At 41.2% G+C, this 19,105-nt stretch overlaps 1 protein-coding gene across 4 annotated transcripts in view; it reads left to right on the top strand.

The window, feature by feature from the left end:
• Window positions 1-19,105, top strand: part of STK4 (serine/threonine kinase 4) — an 89,971-nt gene that overhangs the window by 60,651 nt on the left and 10,215 nt on the right. Inside the window, exon 11 of one of the 4 annotated variants that reach the window (XM_089896949.1) lies at window positions 10,177-12,348. The exons of the other annotated variants lie outside the window; for them this stretch is intronic. Within the exon in view, the coding sequence (XP_089753075.1) occupies window positions 10,177-10,260 (84 nt within the window). The 3' untranslated portion in view covers window positions 10,261-12,348. Of the gene's footprint in view, window positions 1-10,176; window positions 12,349-19,105 lie in introns of those variants that run through there. 4 annotated transcript variants of the gene reach the window in all.

The following is a 19,105-nucleotide window of genomic DNA, read 5'->3' on the forward strand; positions in this document are numbered from 1 at the left end:
TTTACCTAGACCTATCTTTTTTCACTCTTCTTCCTTTGAGCTGTCAGATTCTTTCTTCAGTCTTTCTTCTTCGCTTCCCCTCCCTTTTTTTTTTCTCACACGGACTCTCGGCAGGTCAGTAATCTATATTCCTGGGACATGAAATGTTGAGAAGACAGGGAAAAGGTTTATGCCAGCTTTCTCACCCCCATCCAAAGGCAGGATCTCTATTAGAGTTTTGAAAGTAGTATTTGCTTTTGTAGCCTAGTACCTTTGAAAGAGAAATGATGATGTAGGACTCTTTTCATTCCTGGAGATGTAGTACTTATATCATTTCCCTCCCCAAATGTCACCATATTTACTTAAAAATCCCGATGCTTCATCACTCAAGCGAAATACAACAGAATTGAGCATCTTTTGTCTTTGATGACATGTTCACTCCAAGCACCAATAATTCTGAATGGAAGGCGTGTCTCTTTTTCCTTCTTCATCTCACTATTGGAGTTCGATGCTGATGTTACTGAGATTTTGAGCTGCCAGTGTAAGGAAGAAGAGGTATTGAGAAGATGATTCAGTGAGGAGAAGGCTGATTGATGGTAATTTATTGTATTGTAAAGGCACAACTCATTGTGTGTGTTGATTGTTCTCTACGTCCAAGGTTTTGGAAAGGAAAATATGAGATTTCACATTTATTTAGAGGGTCTTATAAGGTTGCAGTTGGGTCTGTTTCTAAGGAAATATATTATGCCTGTGTGTAAGTGACTACTGCTTTCGTTGAGGTGGTATGTACGCCTGGGTAGTTTAGATCACTACAGTCAGACTGTTAGGTTTCTCATCCTGACTTTACCATTTATTGAGCACTTTAGGGCCAGTTTCTTCTCCCTGTGCCTCAGTTTCCTCACTGTAAAATGGAGATAATACTGCTACCTGTAGGATAGATTTTGTGTGTGAGAATTAAGTGTGGTAATGCATATAAAGTGCCTTCCAACATAATAGGCATTTCATAAATGTTAACTTCCCCTCCCTTCTCCCTTCCTTTCTTGAAGCACCGTCGATGAAGTAAATTTCAGTAACCTAAAGCCCTTTCCCCACTGATTTGCTGTTGACTTTCATTGTAAAACCAGAGGTACATTCCCAAAGAAAACTTGCTCCCAAAGAGGCTGATTTAAAACTGCTCTAAAAGAAAGGAATCAGAACTATTACCAGCTGGAAACTGATTACCCAAAGTGGTCATGGGTATCATTTTTAGAACTTCTCAATGCTTTATTTATTTATTTATTTATTTTACATCTTTATTGGAGTATAATTGCTTTACAGTGTTGTGTTAGTTTCTGCTGTATAACTAAGTGAATCAGCTATATGCATACATATATCCCCATATCCCCTCCCTCTTGCATCTCCCTCCCACCCTCCCTATCCCACCCCTCTAGGTGGTCACACAGCACCGAGCTGATCTCCCTGTGCTATGCGGCTGCTTCCCACTAGCCATCTATTTTACATTTGGTAGTGTATATACTCAGTGCTTTCTTGCTTTCCCTTACTTCTCTGTTCCATATGGCTTTCCTTTGTAGCCACGCCCCATTTCATAAACTATTAACATTACTGATATTTTTCAAATCACACTGACGACTTCCACTGCAGCACACGCTTTTCACCAATAGATGCCGCCCTCTCACTTCTTGTGTGCCCAGCTTCCTGGGTAGAATGATTTCCTTGTGATACAGAGAGGTTGCCAGCTGTGTAAAATTAATGATAACATTCCTTCATCAACCTGAAATTTGGACGTTGCTTGAAAATAGGTGTACCTTGTAACTTAGACCAGTAGAATGAACATCAGATCATGTCAGAAGAGGGTTGAACGGCCCTGGCTTTAGCTGGGAGCTGGGATGAGTGACTTTTCTCTTTCAGGTTTGTGTTTCAGGTTTGCGGTATGTAAAAATCGAGCATAATTCCGACTGTCCTGCTTTTCCTCCATGGTTAGAGGAAGGATCAAATGAAACGTCAGTTGGGGTTATTTGAACCAAGTTTATTTTTAGAACGATGATAGAATTCTATTAGCTGAGGATTGTAAAGCTGTTTATGTTTGCTTTTGGTTCATTGTGTATTAGTATTGTTGCTTATTTTATTTTTATTTTACTTTTTATTTTACCTTTGTAAAAAAAAGAATTAGATCTTTGAACAAGAACCGATAATCCAGAGACAAAGCCAAAGGAGCCGTTACGCCCGTTAAGCCCAGACTCCTGGAATGCGTCTGTTTGCTGATGACGGTAATGTCATCACATTAGGTTAATACAGCATTTAATATAGTTAAAGGTGCATTCATATTGTCCTCTTTAACTTGGTGATTCTTACAGTGTACCTGTGAGAGGGGCAAGAGGAGGGTCTTATCCCATTTATAGTTTGAGGATCTGAAATCCAGACATAAAAAGGCAACTTTCCTACTTTAATGCCAGAATCAAGTCTAGAACCCAAATCCCCAGGTTGCTTCCTGTCTCTGTTAACTCTTGGGTATTTTCTCACAGGAAAAACAAAACAAACTGTGCGCTCCAGTGACATACTAGATACTTATTTAACTTTACAAAGCAGGTGAAAGAATCTTCTTTCAGAAAATACGTGATGGGGGTTCTAGTGACCAGGAAGAATGGTTTCAGGTTTATCGAGTCTTAATGGGAATTTTGTAATAGTAAGAGAGTACTTATTATTGACCCGAATGATTTTTTTCATGCTTATTCAGAACACAATGTAGATTGACAGGCTTTGCATTTCATCAATTATTTACATAAGTAATTCCCCTTGTCGGAACAATGTAATTTTTACCTTCTTTTGATGTTCTTTATTATTTACTTTGTAACCGTGGGTTTTACAGTAGTTGTGATGTTGTTCAGGAAAAGTCATGCTCACTATAAAAAGGCATTATTATTTTAAGAACACTTTGAGTTTTGACCAAGTATAACCTCTGTGAAAACAAAGGTATCAATTGTAGAGGAGTCTTAATGGCTACAGCAAACACTTGATATGCCCTCTGGTGATATCTCTGTCACAAAGTGCCTATCGGTCTCATTCAGGCACTTATTCCTGAAATTTTCCCCCCTCATACCCTGTTATCTATTCAATATTAGCTTTTCTGTAAATTTACTCTTCTTACCTTAGTGGTAGACATTGAATATTTTTAGTAATCTTTTTTATTAATTTTTTTTTAAAAATTTACACAATTTTTAAAGGTTCTGCTTCATTTACAGGTATTAAAATATTGGCTGTATTCCCTGTGTTTTACAATACATCCTTGTAGCCTGTCTTACACCCAGATAGTTTGTACCTCCCACTCCAGTAATCTTCATATTGGTTGCTCGTTATCTTGTCTTCTTTTCCCTCCCACCTTCTGTATTTATTTTATTATTATTTGTGTGTGTGTGGTAAGAACTCTTTATTAACATAAGAGCTACCCTACTGGCAAATTTTTAAGTATATACAATACAGGATTGTTTGCTGTAGGCACCATGCAGCATGGTAGATCTCTAAGACTTTTTCATCTTGTATACCTGAACTTGGTACCCTCTGACTAATACCTCCCCATTTCGCCATTTGTCTTATTTAAAATTTTACTGGCAGGGACACTTGCTCTTTTCAAGTTGTAGAATTTGAGAAGAACTGATGAAAATAGCAGTTACTGGGTGCTAATCGTGTGTTGGGTTCCTGCAGAAGTCTTGTCCCGTTTGCCTCTCACAGCATCCTGGCGCAGAAGCTCCCACTCGTTGACAGAGAGGCTCAGAGACTCTGACTTATGGGTACCCGCCCACCCATCCCCCCACGGCACGTGATTCATGGGTGACGAAGTTAGGCTTTCGATTTAAGTTTTCTAATGGTCAAGACCATAGTTTTTCTCAGAATAACACGCTTCTGTGGTGAGAAGTGTCACACACGTGCTGATGGTGAGTGATGATCTGATTCAGGGGCTGAATTGTCTTTCTCTGAGGGGCCCAGCACTTGGCAAATCGCCATGGTACACAGGTGCTCAGAATGTGTCATCTGATTACGTTGTTCGAACCCATCGTGCCTTCTCTGACAACCTTTCCAAATCTCTTCATATTTTCTTCCTGTGATATCCATTCATCCGTGTGTATAGGAGCACGTTAGTCACCTTGTAAAATTGTTAGATGTGAAATTTCAGTTTTGTTCCCCTTCTGTAGCACGTGTTAGTAGAAAACATTGATTGGAACAGCAGTGTGGGGAATCCCCTAGATCAGAGTTGGATGAAGAATGCAAAGCATCTAGCAAAGTGCCTGGCATTCCTGCTCTATAATTAATATGTTGGTTCCTTTCAGAGCGAGAGCTTAGATATCATTAAAGAGAGCAGTGGGCTGGTAATCAGATCTCGGCTCTGATAGTAACTAGCTTTGTGTCCTTACGCAAGCCACCTAATCTTTCTGGTGCTCTCGTTTTTTCATCTACTAAGTAAAAGTGAGATGAAAAAGTCTTCAAGAGCCCTCAAGTTCTCTCAGTCTTTGTTCACTAATCTTTAAAATGGAGACAATGCATACCTGTCAGAGGGTTTATTTGAGCTGGAAAGAGATAGCCTGTGTAAAGCACATAAAAGATGTTCAGTATATGGAATTTTTTTTTCCCCCGTCCTTTTACAATGCGGGGAGGTGCTCTGGACACCCTGGAGACCAAAATGAGCACAGGAGGCAGGATAACATGCTGACCGAGAGCCAGACACACCTGGATTCAGTCCTGGCTTCACTGTTGAGGGGATCTTTAACTCTAGGCCAGTCCCTTAACCTAGAATGAAGATACTAATCATACTTACCTCAGGCTTATTGAGAAGATTAAATTAGAAAAGGCTTTTAAAGTGTTTAACAGAGTGCCTGACCCATAGTAGGCATTTGGTAAATTTTGTATTCGTGTGTAAGACTTAGGTGGGAGAGATGAACTACCAGGGCAAAAGAGTTAAAAACGACGAGGTAGGTCGCCCCAGACAAGAGAGGCAGGAGGCAAGCCCAAAGCTCATTTCACAGCTCTGTCGAGGGCCCCGCTGCTGTGGCTCCCCCTCCTAGTTAAGTGCTGTTTGCTTCAAAGTATTTATTTAACACCTGAAATGAGCTTAATTCTGTTGAGGCTTTCTTGTTCATGGGGTTTAAATATCAAACTTACTGATTCCTACAGACGTTGTGTGTTTTCTCTGATGAGATTTCTCCCCTTCTGTGCCTACCTGGGAGCTGTAGGACCTGGAAAGTCCTCACATCGGTGTTCTTTTTCAAAACAGTTTTGATCCGGATGGGTGTGCTTATTGGTATAAAATAGCTCGTGTATGTGTGTGTGTGTGTGTGTGTGTGTGAAAGAGAGAGAGAGAAAGAGAAAATGAGATGAGAAAGACGCAAGACAGACCAATAGAGAGCCATATCTGGGAGCCATCACCTGTCGAGTGCTCCTGCCTGTATAGCTGAATTTGCATTGCACACATCAGATTAGAGGGTGGCCAGCTGCTGGAAGAAGAGCAAACTTGTATCTACCTTTTTTTTTTTTTTTGCGGTACGTGGGCCTCTCACTGTTGTGGCCTCTCCCGTTGCGGAGCACAGGCTCCGGACGCGCAGGCTCAGCGGCCGTGGCTCAAGGGCCCAGCCGCTCCGCGGCATGTGGGATCCTCCTGGACTGGGGCACGAACCCATGTGCCCTGCATCAGCAGGCGGACTCTCAACCACTGCGCCACCAGGGAAGCCCATTGTATCTACTTTATAGACTCACCAATCACTTCCATTTGCTCTTTACTTAACACAGTCATAGTAAAGACTATGCTAGGATTTTGTAGCCTTCAAATATGGATGTATCCCTTTAAAAAATCTTATCTATATTCCTTTTTTTAAAACTAGACTTTTTATTTTGAGATAACTGTAGATTCACATGTAGTTGTAAGAAATAATACAGAGAGATCCTGCGTACTCTATACCCAGTTGCCCCATTGGTAACATCTTGCAAAATCATAGCATAGTTTCACAACCAGGATATTGACATTCATCCATCAAGAGTGAAAGAACAGTTCCATCACCACAAGGATTCCTCCTGTTGGCTTTTATAGGTACACCCTCCCACCCCATTTCCTAACACGTGGCAACGACAAATCTGTCCTCCATTTGGTGTATCTGAGAGTTTAAAAAATCTTGGGGGAGCAGTGTTTAAAATGAAGTAAATCAAGGAATTGGTTGTCTTCTCCCAAGTGTTATTATTCCCAGATACGGCAGGACCAAGCATAAAGTTGTTTTCACTGGGAAGAAATGTTCCATTCCAGATTCAGATGGACATTTTCTACTTTTGACATGCTGCTGAGACTGTAATTATAAACTACAACCATTCTAGGATGGATTTAAACCAGTTCCTGGGATGAATTAAGATCTTGTGATAAAGTACCATATATCATCTGTCACATTATCTGTGGCCACCCTCCTCTGTGGTTAATGAGGGCAACAGCTGCCCAGAAGTTTATTGCTGAAGTGACGCTTAACAGTGGTGCTGTGAACTCAGCACTTTGCGCAAGAATTTTCAGAAATCGCGCTTGAGTTCCCGGAATTTGGTCAGTTTTACGCACAGTTATATAGAAGGTACGTGATTTGGAGGATTTTGCCTTCTTTCATTCGCACGACCTCTCCTCCCATCTCAGTTTTTTTCTTGTGGAAAATGAAAATCCCACAGGATAAGCCTTATTCCCTGACTACTGGCCTTCCACCCATCCGTGCCTTCCCCTTGCTCCTGGCTACCTTCTGTCCCTGGGCCTGTTCAACGAGGCAGAATGACCGTAGCCTCAAGGAAACGTGTAGACTAGATGACCTTTAAGGTTTTGTCTTATCCTGGGAGCCAGTGATGCTGCATCAATGAACTCTTTTGTAGCTCCTCCAGTGTGACGGGTAGGTGAGCATCCCGCATTCACAGTGAGGGGAGAGACCAGGCTGTAGTATGTACCCCGTGGCTGTGGATTACACATCTAACCCTGAGGGGCCATGGGGACTGGGGAAAGGAGAGCCAGTTTGGCTGTGGCACACATAATTTTTACAATTTGAATTACCGAAAAGGGTCTGAGCTCTCCAGTTCACCACGGATTGCACCACTTCCTGTTTCCCTGTATCAAAACTGGCCCATTGAGCTCATTTTCCTTGCCTGTGCCGGCCCCTAAGAACAGCTGCGTTTATGACCTCTGATTTAAGCAATCCCCAAATCGTGGACCTTTAGGTGGCTTCCGGCTTTTTAATATTAAACATTGTTTTAATGAACCACCTTTGCACAATACATATGTCCTTAGGGTTAATCCCTGCAAGTAGAACACTTGGGTCAAACTTTATAAATTTAAGATTGTGATACCGATGGTCAAATCCCCCTGTCGTTTTGGTGTCTGAATTGTCAGTTTGTGTTATTTATCTAATTATCCTTGGAATTCTTATTTTCCTATTGATTTCAAAGAGTTCTTCATATATCAAGTGAGATTATGAACCTTTAAAGATATTTTCCCAGTTTTTAAAAACTTTATATAACGTGTCTAACTGTCCAGGTAGTTTTAGTTTTATGTGTTTTGATTTAGCAGCTTTTCCTCTATGGTTTCTGGAATTTAATGCCATGTTTAGAAGTTTTTCAGATCCCAACATTATAAAAATATTAACCCTTACTTTCTTTTAGAATGTTTCTTTTTTTTCATTTTCATTATTTATCCTCTCTGGAATGTGTCTTGGTGTAAAGAGTAAGGTTGCAATCCAGCTTCACCTTTTTCTAAACAGTTAGCCAATTTTACCTCCAACCAATGATTTTTAATATACCTGGTGAATTTGGAATCACCAAATCTTGAAGGCTTCTAATATTTAAAAGTGGCTTGTTTTTACAGGTAGCAAGTTTCCACTTCAAACTTTGAGTTTAAATATTTTTCTGCTTTTACAACCTCTGGAAAGGAGCTGTGAACAGAACACCAGACTGGTTTTGGCATTAACTTTAAAGCATCTCAAATAGGCTGATTCTACAGAATTTGATCCAAAGCATTTCTATGTCTTGATGCTTTTTTTGCCAAGCAAAATTGATTATTTCTGACCAAAAGGCCTTCAGTGCTGGACTGAAAAAGGTGTCAGGGGGAGCTCTTAGGCTGGTTGCAGGTTATATAATTTGGCATCAAGTACAGTGCTTTTTCTTTTTCTCCTAAGTTTCTTTCTATTCTCTAGCCTCCAATGGTCAGTGATCCTTGTTGCCGGGGACTTTATATTTGGGGGGCAAATTCAGACCCTCTCTAAGTCCTAGTAATTATAACTCTAAAATGCTTTTATTTTTGTCTTGGAAGTTTGATGAATAGGTATCTGAGGTCTTTCTTTGACAGTGATTCCCAGCTTTCTCTTGTATTGTAGAATTTAGCTGTGGGTTGAATTTGTTGTAATGGTATATTTTCACCTGCAATGATGATTCACTCTTTCACATCGGTTCTCTTTATAGCTTTAATTAGAAATGCTTTTAGTTCTTCTAGTTTGAAACTTACTTGAGTATCTTAGTGTCTTGGCAGGTTCCTCCTTTGTAGTCATAGTCTCCTAAACTATGATAGTGTCTTTTAAAGATTTTATCATCGATGCTTGTTTTTAGGTTCACCTTGCAGGCAAAAAGGCAGATTCTGCTGCTGTGGTCGAAAGACAGTGTAGGTCTGGGTTAAAACCACCAGTCTTAGAGAAGAAAATTTCTTCTACTGTTCCTCCACCCCCAGCAATAATCACAGTTCACATTTTAAAGTATTTGTTTCCATATTTCTTATACTTAAATTGTTGTACACAGCTGAGATCATTCTGTATGTATAATATGGCATCTTGATTTTTTTTCACTTAACATATGAGACATTTTCTCATATCATTAGAAACACCTGTAAAATTATCATTCTGATGGTTACGTAATAGTCCATCACATCATGTTATTATTATTATTATTTTTTTTTGCTGCATTGGGTCTTTGTTGCTGCGTGCGGGCTTTCTCTAGTTGTGGTGAGCAGGGGCTACTCTTCGTTGCGGTGCGCGGGCTTCTCACTGCTGTGGCTTCTCTTGTTGCGGAGCAAAGGCTCTAGGCGCATGGGCTTCAGTAGTTGTGGCATGTGGGCTCAGTAGTTGTGGCTCGCAGGCTCTAGAGCACAGGCTCAGTAGTTGTGGTGCATGGGCTTAGTTGCTCTGCAGCATGTGGGATCTTCCTGGACCAGGGCTGGAACCTGTGTCCCCTGCATTGGCAGGCAGATTCTTAACCACTGTGCCACCAGGGAAGCCCCACATCATGTTATTTTGATTGACTTCCTCATTCTCTTTTTATTTGGTGTTTAGTATTGGGAGCTTTTTTGGTTGGAGCGAGGTTGCTCTGAGATCATTCACACTTACTAAGCCAGGCTTTCTCTTCTTGTCAGTGAGAGGTTTAGGAGTTGAGGCTTTGTGTTTGCTTGTTTTGTTTTGTTTTGTTTTTTCATTAACTTTATTTTTTTTTACTCTTTTTATGTATAATTTTATTTATTTTTAATTTTTTAACATCCTTATTGGAGTATAATTGCTTTACAATGGTGTGTTAGTTTCTGCTTTATAACAAATTGAATCAGCTATACATATACATATATCCCCATATCTCCTCCCTCTTGCGTCTCCCTCCCACACTCCCTATCCCACCCCTCTAGGTGGACACAAAGCACCGAGCTGATCTCCTATGTGCTATGTGGCTGCTTCCCACTAGCTAGCTGGGACATATATACAGTACCAAATGTGTTTGCTTTGTTGGTGGTATTTTGTCTGTGGAGTGTGTGAATGAAGCCAGGATTTTAAACCTCAGATGCTACTCTCTCTGTCTCTGGCCACCATCTTTCCATTCTGGACTAACTCCATGCTTGTTTACTTGTTAACCTTCCTTCGATGAGTTTCTTTTCATAATCCTGTGCTGGAAGAAAGGTGAATGGAGACCGTGATTAGTCCTCTGGTCTCCGATGCTGCAGTGCCTTGTGAGTACCCAGGAGCCAGCCAGGATAAACACCAGTTGCACATTAATGGTCTTTACTAGGGTAACCACGCCGAGTGGTTCCTGGTGAGAAGACTGTCCTAAATTGTTCCTGACAAGGTATACTGTTTTTGTTTCAGATTTCTTATTTTTCCTGTAAAGCCGGGCTTTGAGGCTGAATTAATTTGTACTTGGGAATATAATGAGATCTTGTACTTTTACTGTCAGAAAACCAGCCAAGAATATCAGTCAGAAAAAGAAATATGTATCCAGAATTGCCAGGGCAACCTGCTGTTTAGATATGCTTTCTGAGAAACCACATGGCAGATGAATGTCGTCTTTGTCCCGAGCCACAGCAGCCTTGTTCTGCTGGGGAATCGAGCAGCCAAGGGAGGCTTGGATTTTAACTCAGTTATTGAAATGACACCAAGAACAAGGCTTTAGTGCCGCAGCTCGTGACCCCAGAGGGTTGTTTAGAACGATATCAGCCTGTGTGAGCTTGACACTGGTTTTCATTGCCTTTGTTTGGTTCTGAGGCAACCTGATCCGTGGCTGCTTGGCAGCCTCCTTCTTTCAAGTTCATTCTTCGTGGTCGGTTACTCTCTGTTTTTACAGTGTAGGATGGTTTTTAGCTCAACCACATGGTGAGCCAAAAACAGAGTCCGTACCATGGGTTTCGTGAATTTGGGTGGCAGCAGTGTGAATAGGAGTAAGAAATAATTTAGATCTAGATGGATTAGAACAGAAGAGCAGAGGGACTTCCCTGGTGGTCCAGTGGTTAAGACTCCACACTCCCAATGCAGGGGGCCTGGGTTTGATCCCTGGTCAGGGAACTAGATCCCACATGCCGCAACTAGAGATCCCGCGTGCCACAACTAAGACCCGGCGCAGCCAAATAAATAAGTAAACATTAAAAAAAAAAGAACAGACGAGCAGAAACGGGTCCTGAGACCTGCAAGCAATATCTTGACACCTCAGGTCCTAGGAAGGGCTGTCCCAAGGTCACTTCCACCTGGCTTCACTGAAAGCACAGGTAACAAATGGCCTATGTCTTGAATTCCTAGAAGCCATCGCCTCTCTCAATAAGCTCTTGTGGCATTGTGTCAGTCAGAGAGTGCTGGGCTTTCAGAATGGACAGGGGCCTTAGAGGGCATGTGTTCTAGTCCTGCTACGTCTCCAACAAGAGACATGGTCCAGCGTTTTCTTGACCACTTCTGGTCATCTCTGAGAAGGGGGGATTCCACAGTTGGGAAATAGTACATACCGCTGCTTTCAAAGGTCTGCCTGAAGATACCTGGTTTTTTGATTTCAGCCAAAATTTGTCCTTAGGGATCTTCTACCCTCATGTTTATTTTGATTATTCCTCACAGAAACTTTTCAGAAGGTTAGTTGGGATTATCTGGCTTTTCCGTTTTACAGATGGAGACAGAGTACGTTATCCTGCAGACCTCAAATTCTCCACCTAAAGAATCAGGTTAACAATTAGAGCTGTAAGAGTTAATGAAGATCAAATGAGATAATACACAAAAAGTACTCGATGTAGTGACCTGCTAATAGTGGTTAATAAATGTTGGGGTTTTTTTTTTTGCGGTACGCGGGCCTCTCACTGCTGTGGCCTCTCCCGTTGCGGAGCACAGGCTCCGGCCGCACAGGCTCAGCGGCCATGGCTCACGAGCCCAGCTGCTCCACGGCATGTGGGATCTTCCTGGACCGGGGCACGAACCCGTGCCCCCTGCATCAGCAGGCAGACTCTCAACCACTGCGCCACCAAGGACGCCCAATAAATGTTTTTAAAATGCTGGCTTATATTATAGTAATTATTACTATAATCGTTATACAACAAGTTCCTTAAATCCTACCCTCTCACCAAGGCAACCCCAGGGGGGGCTTCTGCTTATCCTTCTGTCCTACCTTCCTGTATGCTTTCTTGATTTACCAGGAATAGCATTGTTAGTATTATAAGAAGGTGGGATTAGTATTATAACAATGGTTCTGGCCCCTGGAGATTTCCCTTCTTCCACAGGAGGAAGCTTCAGGAGTTGTATCAGTAGCCTGCCTTGTTGGGAGAACTGGAAATTGAGTTAACTTTTTTTTTTTCCTGCTTATAGGGGAAGCAGCTTTGCTCAGGAATATCATGGTTATCTCTGTGTTCAGAGATTGCTTCATCCTCTGTGTCTCTATTAGTTAAGTACACATTTTTTCCTTTATCCTTGCGGTCCAGATTTCTTAGTCCATCGTCTTTTTGGTTTTATTCCACGTAAATCTAGGGATTTTCCCCCCCTAGAAATCTTGATTGCATATAAGTTTTTAAATTTTTTGGCATCAAGTTTTGGATTTTAAAATTGGTAGAATATGTAGTTCCAGCTTGGTTTCATTCCCAGTGTTTGTTTCTTCTTTTTTTTTTCTTTATCAAATTTATCAGAAGTTTTCTGGGTTTTTTTGTTTTGTTTTTTTTTAGTCATTTGAAAGATTCAGCTTTTGGTTTTATTGATCCTTGCCATTGAGCATTAGCTTTTGAATTCATAAATGTATATTACCTTTTTCTACTTTCTTTGGGTTTATTCTGGGTTTTTTCCTTCTCTAATTGGATAATTAAGCTTAATAATTTTAAATCATCTCTCTTTTCTAATCTATGCATGTAAGGCTCTAAAATCCCCTTTAAGTATTACTTGAACTACCTTCCACAATTTTTTATATGTAGTTTTTGCTTTATAAAGTCAAGTTTATTGAGGTTAAATTTATATACCATAAAATTGGCTTATTAAATCAGTGTACAGTTTGCTGAGTTGTGACGGATGTGTACAGTTGTGTAAACACAACCATAATGAGGATATAGAACATTTCCATCACCCCCAAGAGTTCCCTCGTGCTGTTTTTTGTTCTGCTAGTTTTGTCTTCTCTACGATGTTTGTGCATGGAGTCAGTCGTTCAGGGCATAATCTTCTGTGGAGGGTTCTTTCATTTAGTGAGCTGTTTTGCAGTTCGTCGGTGTTGTCGCACATACCTGGAGTTGTCCCTTTGACTGCTGAATAGTTTCGATTGTTTGGCTAAACCACCATTTGTTTATCTAGTCACCATTAGTACAGGTTTCAGTGGGAGGAAATAAGAGTATTTTAATCCTACACTTGGGCTGTAAATAAACATTCTCGACTATTCTGCATTTGAAATTGCCTGGGCATTTTTCAAATTGAAATTTTTCTTCGGGGTTTGGCATTTTGGACGTTTTTCCATTAGTGGGCAAGCACGTGCTCGTGTGTGTCCTCACCGGCACCCTGTCTCCCTGTAGCAGTCTGGGTCCAGTCAGGAGATACAAACCACATTGTAGGTTAAACGGGGGAGGTTTACTACAAGGAGTTATTAATCTAAAAAAAAGACAGAAATAGAACAGAGTCACAGATACAGAAAACACACATGGTTACCGGGGGAAAGGGGAGGAGGGATAAACTGGGAGATTGGGATCGACACATACACACTACTATATGTAAAATAGATAACTAATAAGGACCTACTGTACAGCACAGGGAACTCTACTCAGTACCCTGTAATGGCCTAAAAAAGAGTGGATATATGTATACATATAACTGAGTCACTTGGCTGTACACCTGAAACTAACACAACATTGTAAATCAACTCTCCTCCAATAAAAATTTTTTTAAAAATACAAGGAGTTATTACCTATGATACAAGAGGAGCTGTAAGGTACAGGGAAACTCTCTATGGTTCCCTAGGGCTGACGGAGTGTCCCCAAGGAAGGACAAACTACCAGGGGTTCAGACTTCAATAGAGGAGGTGGGGTTCAGCCCGTGGCCTAGCAGAGGAGTTTGCCGGTTTGGCCAGACCTGAGCTGGCCCAAAGGCTCTGGGCAGACCATCCATGGCCCTCTGGAGTGCAGGCAAGGAGCAGGCAAGGAGCAGCCAGTGCCATGGACGTGCATGGAGGGTCTGGGTACCGGTGGGGCCAGGAGACCTTCAGAGCCTGCAAACCTCGTGGGAGCTCTGGTGTCCACGTCGACAGGACTGCTGAAACATTATTACCAGGCTGAGGCTGCAAGGTCACACAGGAACCAGGTTCTGGGCCGTGGCTGGGCCACACGCCACCAACTGTCCTCACATCCACACTGCTGGCCCCAGTGCTGGACGCTCAGGGGAGCTGCCTCCTCCCTGCACTGTCCCCCCAGCCTGTCCTGAGAAAAACATCACGTACACTTCAAAGGAGAAGCGCTCAACATGCATGTTTATCACAGAGCATTACACAGAGAAGGGTGCACTCAGAGCTGAGAGGTAATAAATTGGTAACTGATACACTCTCCCTGTTCTTTTTAAAAGAAATACTATCAAGTCAAAAGCAGTACTATATACTATAACTATATACTTGTGCTATTAACAGTCAGATATACTTGTGCTATGAACAGTCAGACATTTCACAAGGGGAAAGGTTTTAAGAAAATTAGAACTTACAAAGACTATGTTTATAGACAGATATAAACATCATCTTAATCATGAAATATACCTTCCCATGGTATATTACCGTATACATCGTCTTATTATCACCATTCTCCCCTCTCCCTGTCATTATAGTTTGCAAATTTTATGCCAGACCCCAGGTCGAAGACAGTTTCTTTCTTCATGATGCTTGCTCACTATAGAAAACATTTAGGATACAAATTTTAAAGAACAGTTTCATACCAGAGAAGCTAAGTGTTTTTAACACTGAGCTTGGATAAGCTTACTACTGCTAGGAATGTGGTGATCATTGTTTCTGAGCCAAAAAACTAGGATACATGGTCTTTACAAAGAATGTTTTCTGGTTTGTGAATTGATACACATTTGAAAAGTATTACCATGGCATAAATTAAATCACATTTGATTATCCATACTGATTAAACATTGGTTGAAAAGAATAAAGAACTATCTCAAAGTATCTAGGACACATACATATTAATGCTCTTATTTTTCTAAGTTTCTTAAAAAAAAGATGACTTTATACAGAAGTCTTAAATCGGAAAAAGAAAAGGAAAATGGTAAAAATCCATATTGAGCAGTTTTGTGGTTTGGGCAGAGTAAGTCTGACACACCCCTCTATCTAGACCTAATTTTTTCTTTTTGACACTGTAAGGAATTTAGGTCCCAAAACTTGATGGCCATTGCAGAAAGATGCTGACATGCCTTGCAGATAGAACTTACCTGCTTTTGCTGCAGATTTTTTTTTTTCTCAAAGGATATTGTGAGAATACTTCTCTTGGGGTACTTAGGTTGTAAATCTCTGACCCTTCATTACATGGGAGTGCCCAGCAGTAAGGCTTATAGAGGTTTTATATGCTTTCCAGAAATCGAGTGCTGTTCATTACTCAGAGAGTTTGTACTTTCCTTCTTGACTAGTTTTCTGTAAACATTTTGTTCTTTTAGTGTATTTAGACTGGATCCTATTTATGTTTGAAGATACCTTTTAATACAACCTTTATTAAATAAAGTGAGATTAATTTGTATTTCAGCCTTCCGATTTTGCTTGGGATTCTTTGGGCTTCTTCTTATTTGGTAAGATAAGAGAGAAAATAGCCTGGACTTTTTGTTACCTTGGAAATTTCCAGCCCAAGAAAGTGTGCAAAGGCACAGCTTATAGGGATTCTTGTGTGATTAGCTCGCCCTTTTCCCGAATTATTCAGCTACATTAAAACAGCAGTTTGCTGCAGTTGGTGTTTTAGGTTTTCACATCCTCTGAAAGATTAATATCCCGCAAGAACGATGATACTGTTGATGTCTCCCTTTAGTGCTTTCACATATCGGGAGCATCGTATTCAGCTCTATTCCTCTACTTTGCCTCCTTTAGACATTGACAGTTATTTTAGGACGTTTAATTATTCTAGGAGGCTATGTGTTTGCTAACTTCCTGAAAATTTTCCTCTCATAGTTTGGCTTCCTTAAGTGTGAAATCTATAAACCAATTTAGAGCTACTCTTAAAATAGAATTTTTCTTAAAGGGCGATCATCAGCAATCAAGACCAGCGTGGATTTTCCTGTCCATTTTCCCTTGTAACTTTATTGCAGTCATTACACTGGTCGAGCTGTTCATTTTGACTTTGGCACGCATGAGTCAGTTTGGAATAACTGACATAACCTTATTTAACACACTTATATTATGCTCTTAGGCTTATTTATTGATTACATATTTTCAAAGCTTCCGAAAAGCCCGGTGTCTTACTAGTCATTGAGGGAAGCCAATAAAAAGTCAGTATCATTTTCAAGCAAAGGCTTCAAGATTGAAGGATCTATTTCTTTATTAAATATTCATTGAGAACTGTTTTCTGCTGTCCTGACTCTCTGAAAATATATTAGAGGTAGTTCCTACTCTTAAATAGCTCCCGCTTTAGTAAAAGGAAAAGGGAGTTGGGGAGAGAGAGGAGTGGGAGCTTGAGCGGGGCTGCAGGGTCGAATGGGCATCTCCTAATCCGAAGACAGGGAGGATTCTGTTCTGCAGAAGCATGGAGGCATGAAAAACCATGGCACCCAAAGGAATTTTGAGTAGCTATTAGTAATATTGATAAGTGAACTCGTAAATCCTTTCATTTACTTAACCTAATTTTATTAGCTCCCTGTACCTCATATGTGATAGTTGCTTGAAATAACAAGATTTGCATTTCATTTTTGAAAATTCTACAATTCAGACTTTCCCTGAATTAGAGTGAGTACCCCTTCTTTGCACTATAAATATATAAAAAGGCAAGCTCTTTCTCTCAGAGACTCTGATCGCAGAGATACTTCCTTCTCTCAACTGTAGTACATGTTCCCTTGACACAGAGTTGGCTTGGCTTTGCACTCAGACATGCGAGAGCTCATATCCTAACCCAGCCACTTACATTTGCTGGCTCTGGGGTCAGGAGAACAATTCCTGTATCTCTCTAAGTCTCAGTTTCCACCTCTGTAAAATGGATACCACTACTTATTTCGTGGACTCTTCTGAGGATTACATGAGATGATGCATGTAAAGTGCTGAGCACAATGCCTACCTAGCACATAGCACTCAATTCAGAGTAGCTCTAATTAGCAATCATTGGACACTTAGCAATGCCTCATACTGTAGCTTGGTTTCATGACTTATCTACCTCATTTATTTCTACTTCTGGTGTGAAAGGACCCTGCCATACCCTTTCTGTCCCATACACACCCTTACTTGGCCCACACCCCTCAATCATCCCTACTCCTGCCCAGTTCAGGCCAAGCACAGGCGTCTGACAGAGCCAGTACTCGCTGCATCTTTATAATTAAAGATGTAATGTTAAATATTAGCAGTGCAGTGCCTCTTGAGGTCCATTATTCTTTTATATTTGGGGTATGAAATTTCTTTTTGGGTTCTTGCTGTGGAAAGCCAGAATCACGATTGCAGTGAAAAATCTGGGTCTGGTCAAAACTTGACTATCTTTGGCCAACGGCTATTATAAAACTCACAGACAAAACCAAACGGAAACAACAACAAAAAGCTGGTGCCTTGTGATTTTCAGAGTAAGTTGTAAAAGTTCACGCCAGAACAGAGTTGGAGTAAATACTAAGCATGTAAAAGTACTTCTTCAAAAATTCATTTTGTCACAGAAGTTTAAGGATGACTTTCAGTAAATCACAAATAACCAAGAGAATGCAAGTACTATTCTTTCTTTCCCCCTTCCTTCCTTCCCTTCTTTTTTTTATTATGTTTTATCTCCATAGAGTTTGCTTTATTTATTTATTTATTTATTTATTTATTTATGGCTGCGTTGGGTCTTCGTTGCTGCGCGCGGGCTTTCTCTAGTTGCGGTGAGCGGGGTCTACTCTTCGTTGTGGTGCACGGGCTTCTCATGGCGGTGGCTTCTCTTGTTGCAGAGCATGGACTGTAGGTACATGGGCTTCAGCAGTTGTGGCGCGTGAGCTCAGTAGTTGTGGCTCACGGGCTCTAGAGCACAGGCTCAGTAGTTGTGGCGCATGGGCCTAGTTGCTCCGAGGCATGTGGGGTCTTCCCGGATCAGGGTTCGAACCCGTGTCCCCTGCATTGGCAGGCGGATTCTTAACCACTGCGCCACCAGGGGAGTCCCCTTCCTTTCCTTCTTCCTCCCTTCCTCCCTTCCTTCCTTCCTTCCTCCCTTCCTCCCTCCCTCCCTTCCTTCCTTCCTTTCTCCCTCCCTCCCTCCCTCCCTTCCTTCCTTTCTTTCTTTTTCTTTCTTTCTTTTCTCTCCTTCCCTCCTCTCTTTCTCTCTCTCTCTTTCTCTATCTCTCTCCTTCTCTCTCTCTTTCCCTCTCGCTCTCTTTTGCTGCACCACTTGTGGGATCTTAGCTCCCCGACCAGGGATTGAATCCACACCCTCAGTAGTGAAAGCTCAGAGTCCTAACCATTGGACCGCCAAGGAATTCCCTATTCTTCATATTATAGTAAAACCCCATTATTTAAAGAAAAAAACCCTTTTGCTTTTTGTCTTTTTGTTTATACCATTTATCAAATTACATCCTTCATACGCACACAGACACACACACATACACACACGATTCATACTGAACCCTCTCTGGGTAGGGGGCTCTCTGGATGCAGTCTTCAGGCTGTCTGAGGCCAATCTTCTGACCCCTGTTGGAGCTCTTGTCATTATATCACTGTGCCTGCTTGAAGCCAGGTGTCTTTGTTTTACCTGTGCTTAAAGTCTACATTTCATTCCAGTCATCTTGATAACTATTTTATACACGTGCAGTCATGTTGCTTTGATTGGAATTCTGGTAACCGTTCCATGTGTTGATTTGAAGTCATCATAAACTCAGAATGGGATTGAAGTCATAATTCACTGATAACAGTTTTGCCACTTTTCTTCCTTATTGGAGAAGCATGAGGAAGAGTTTATAAGGGACTGATGGAAACATGATTTGGCATGACCACAATTTGAATCAGAGGAAATCTCTCATTAAAATTCTCACAAGGCTTATTTAAGGAGCAAGATCTTTTGAAATCGAGTAATCTAGTGCTTACTTAATCCACACCAGCTGTGATTTGGGTGTCAGCGTCCTTGCTTTTCTGCTTGGCTATCTTCTCGCTCATCTGCTGAGAGGTGACTGCATCACTGGAGAGTCTTATCTTACTGGAGTCACCTCTCCCCAGTCTTGAATCCACTCCTAGATAAAGATAAGGTCACATCAAGAAAGGGAACGTA

Source organism: Delphinapterus leucas, chromosome 15, assembly GCF_059928025.1.
Source record: "Delphinapterus leucas isolate spDelLeu-1000000601 "Yukka" chromosome 15, BTC_Dleu_Yukka2, whole genome shotgun sequence".
NCBI classification, from domain to species: Eukaryota; Metazoa; Chordata; class Mammalia; order Artiodactyla; family Monodontidae; genus Delphinapterus; species Delphinapterus leucas.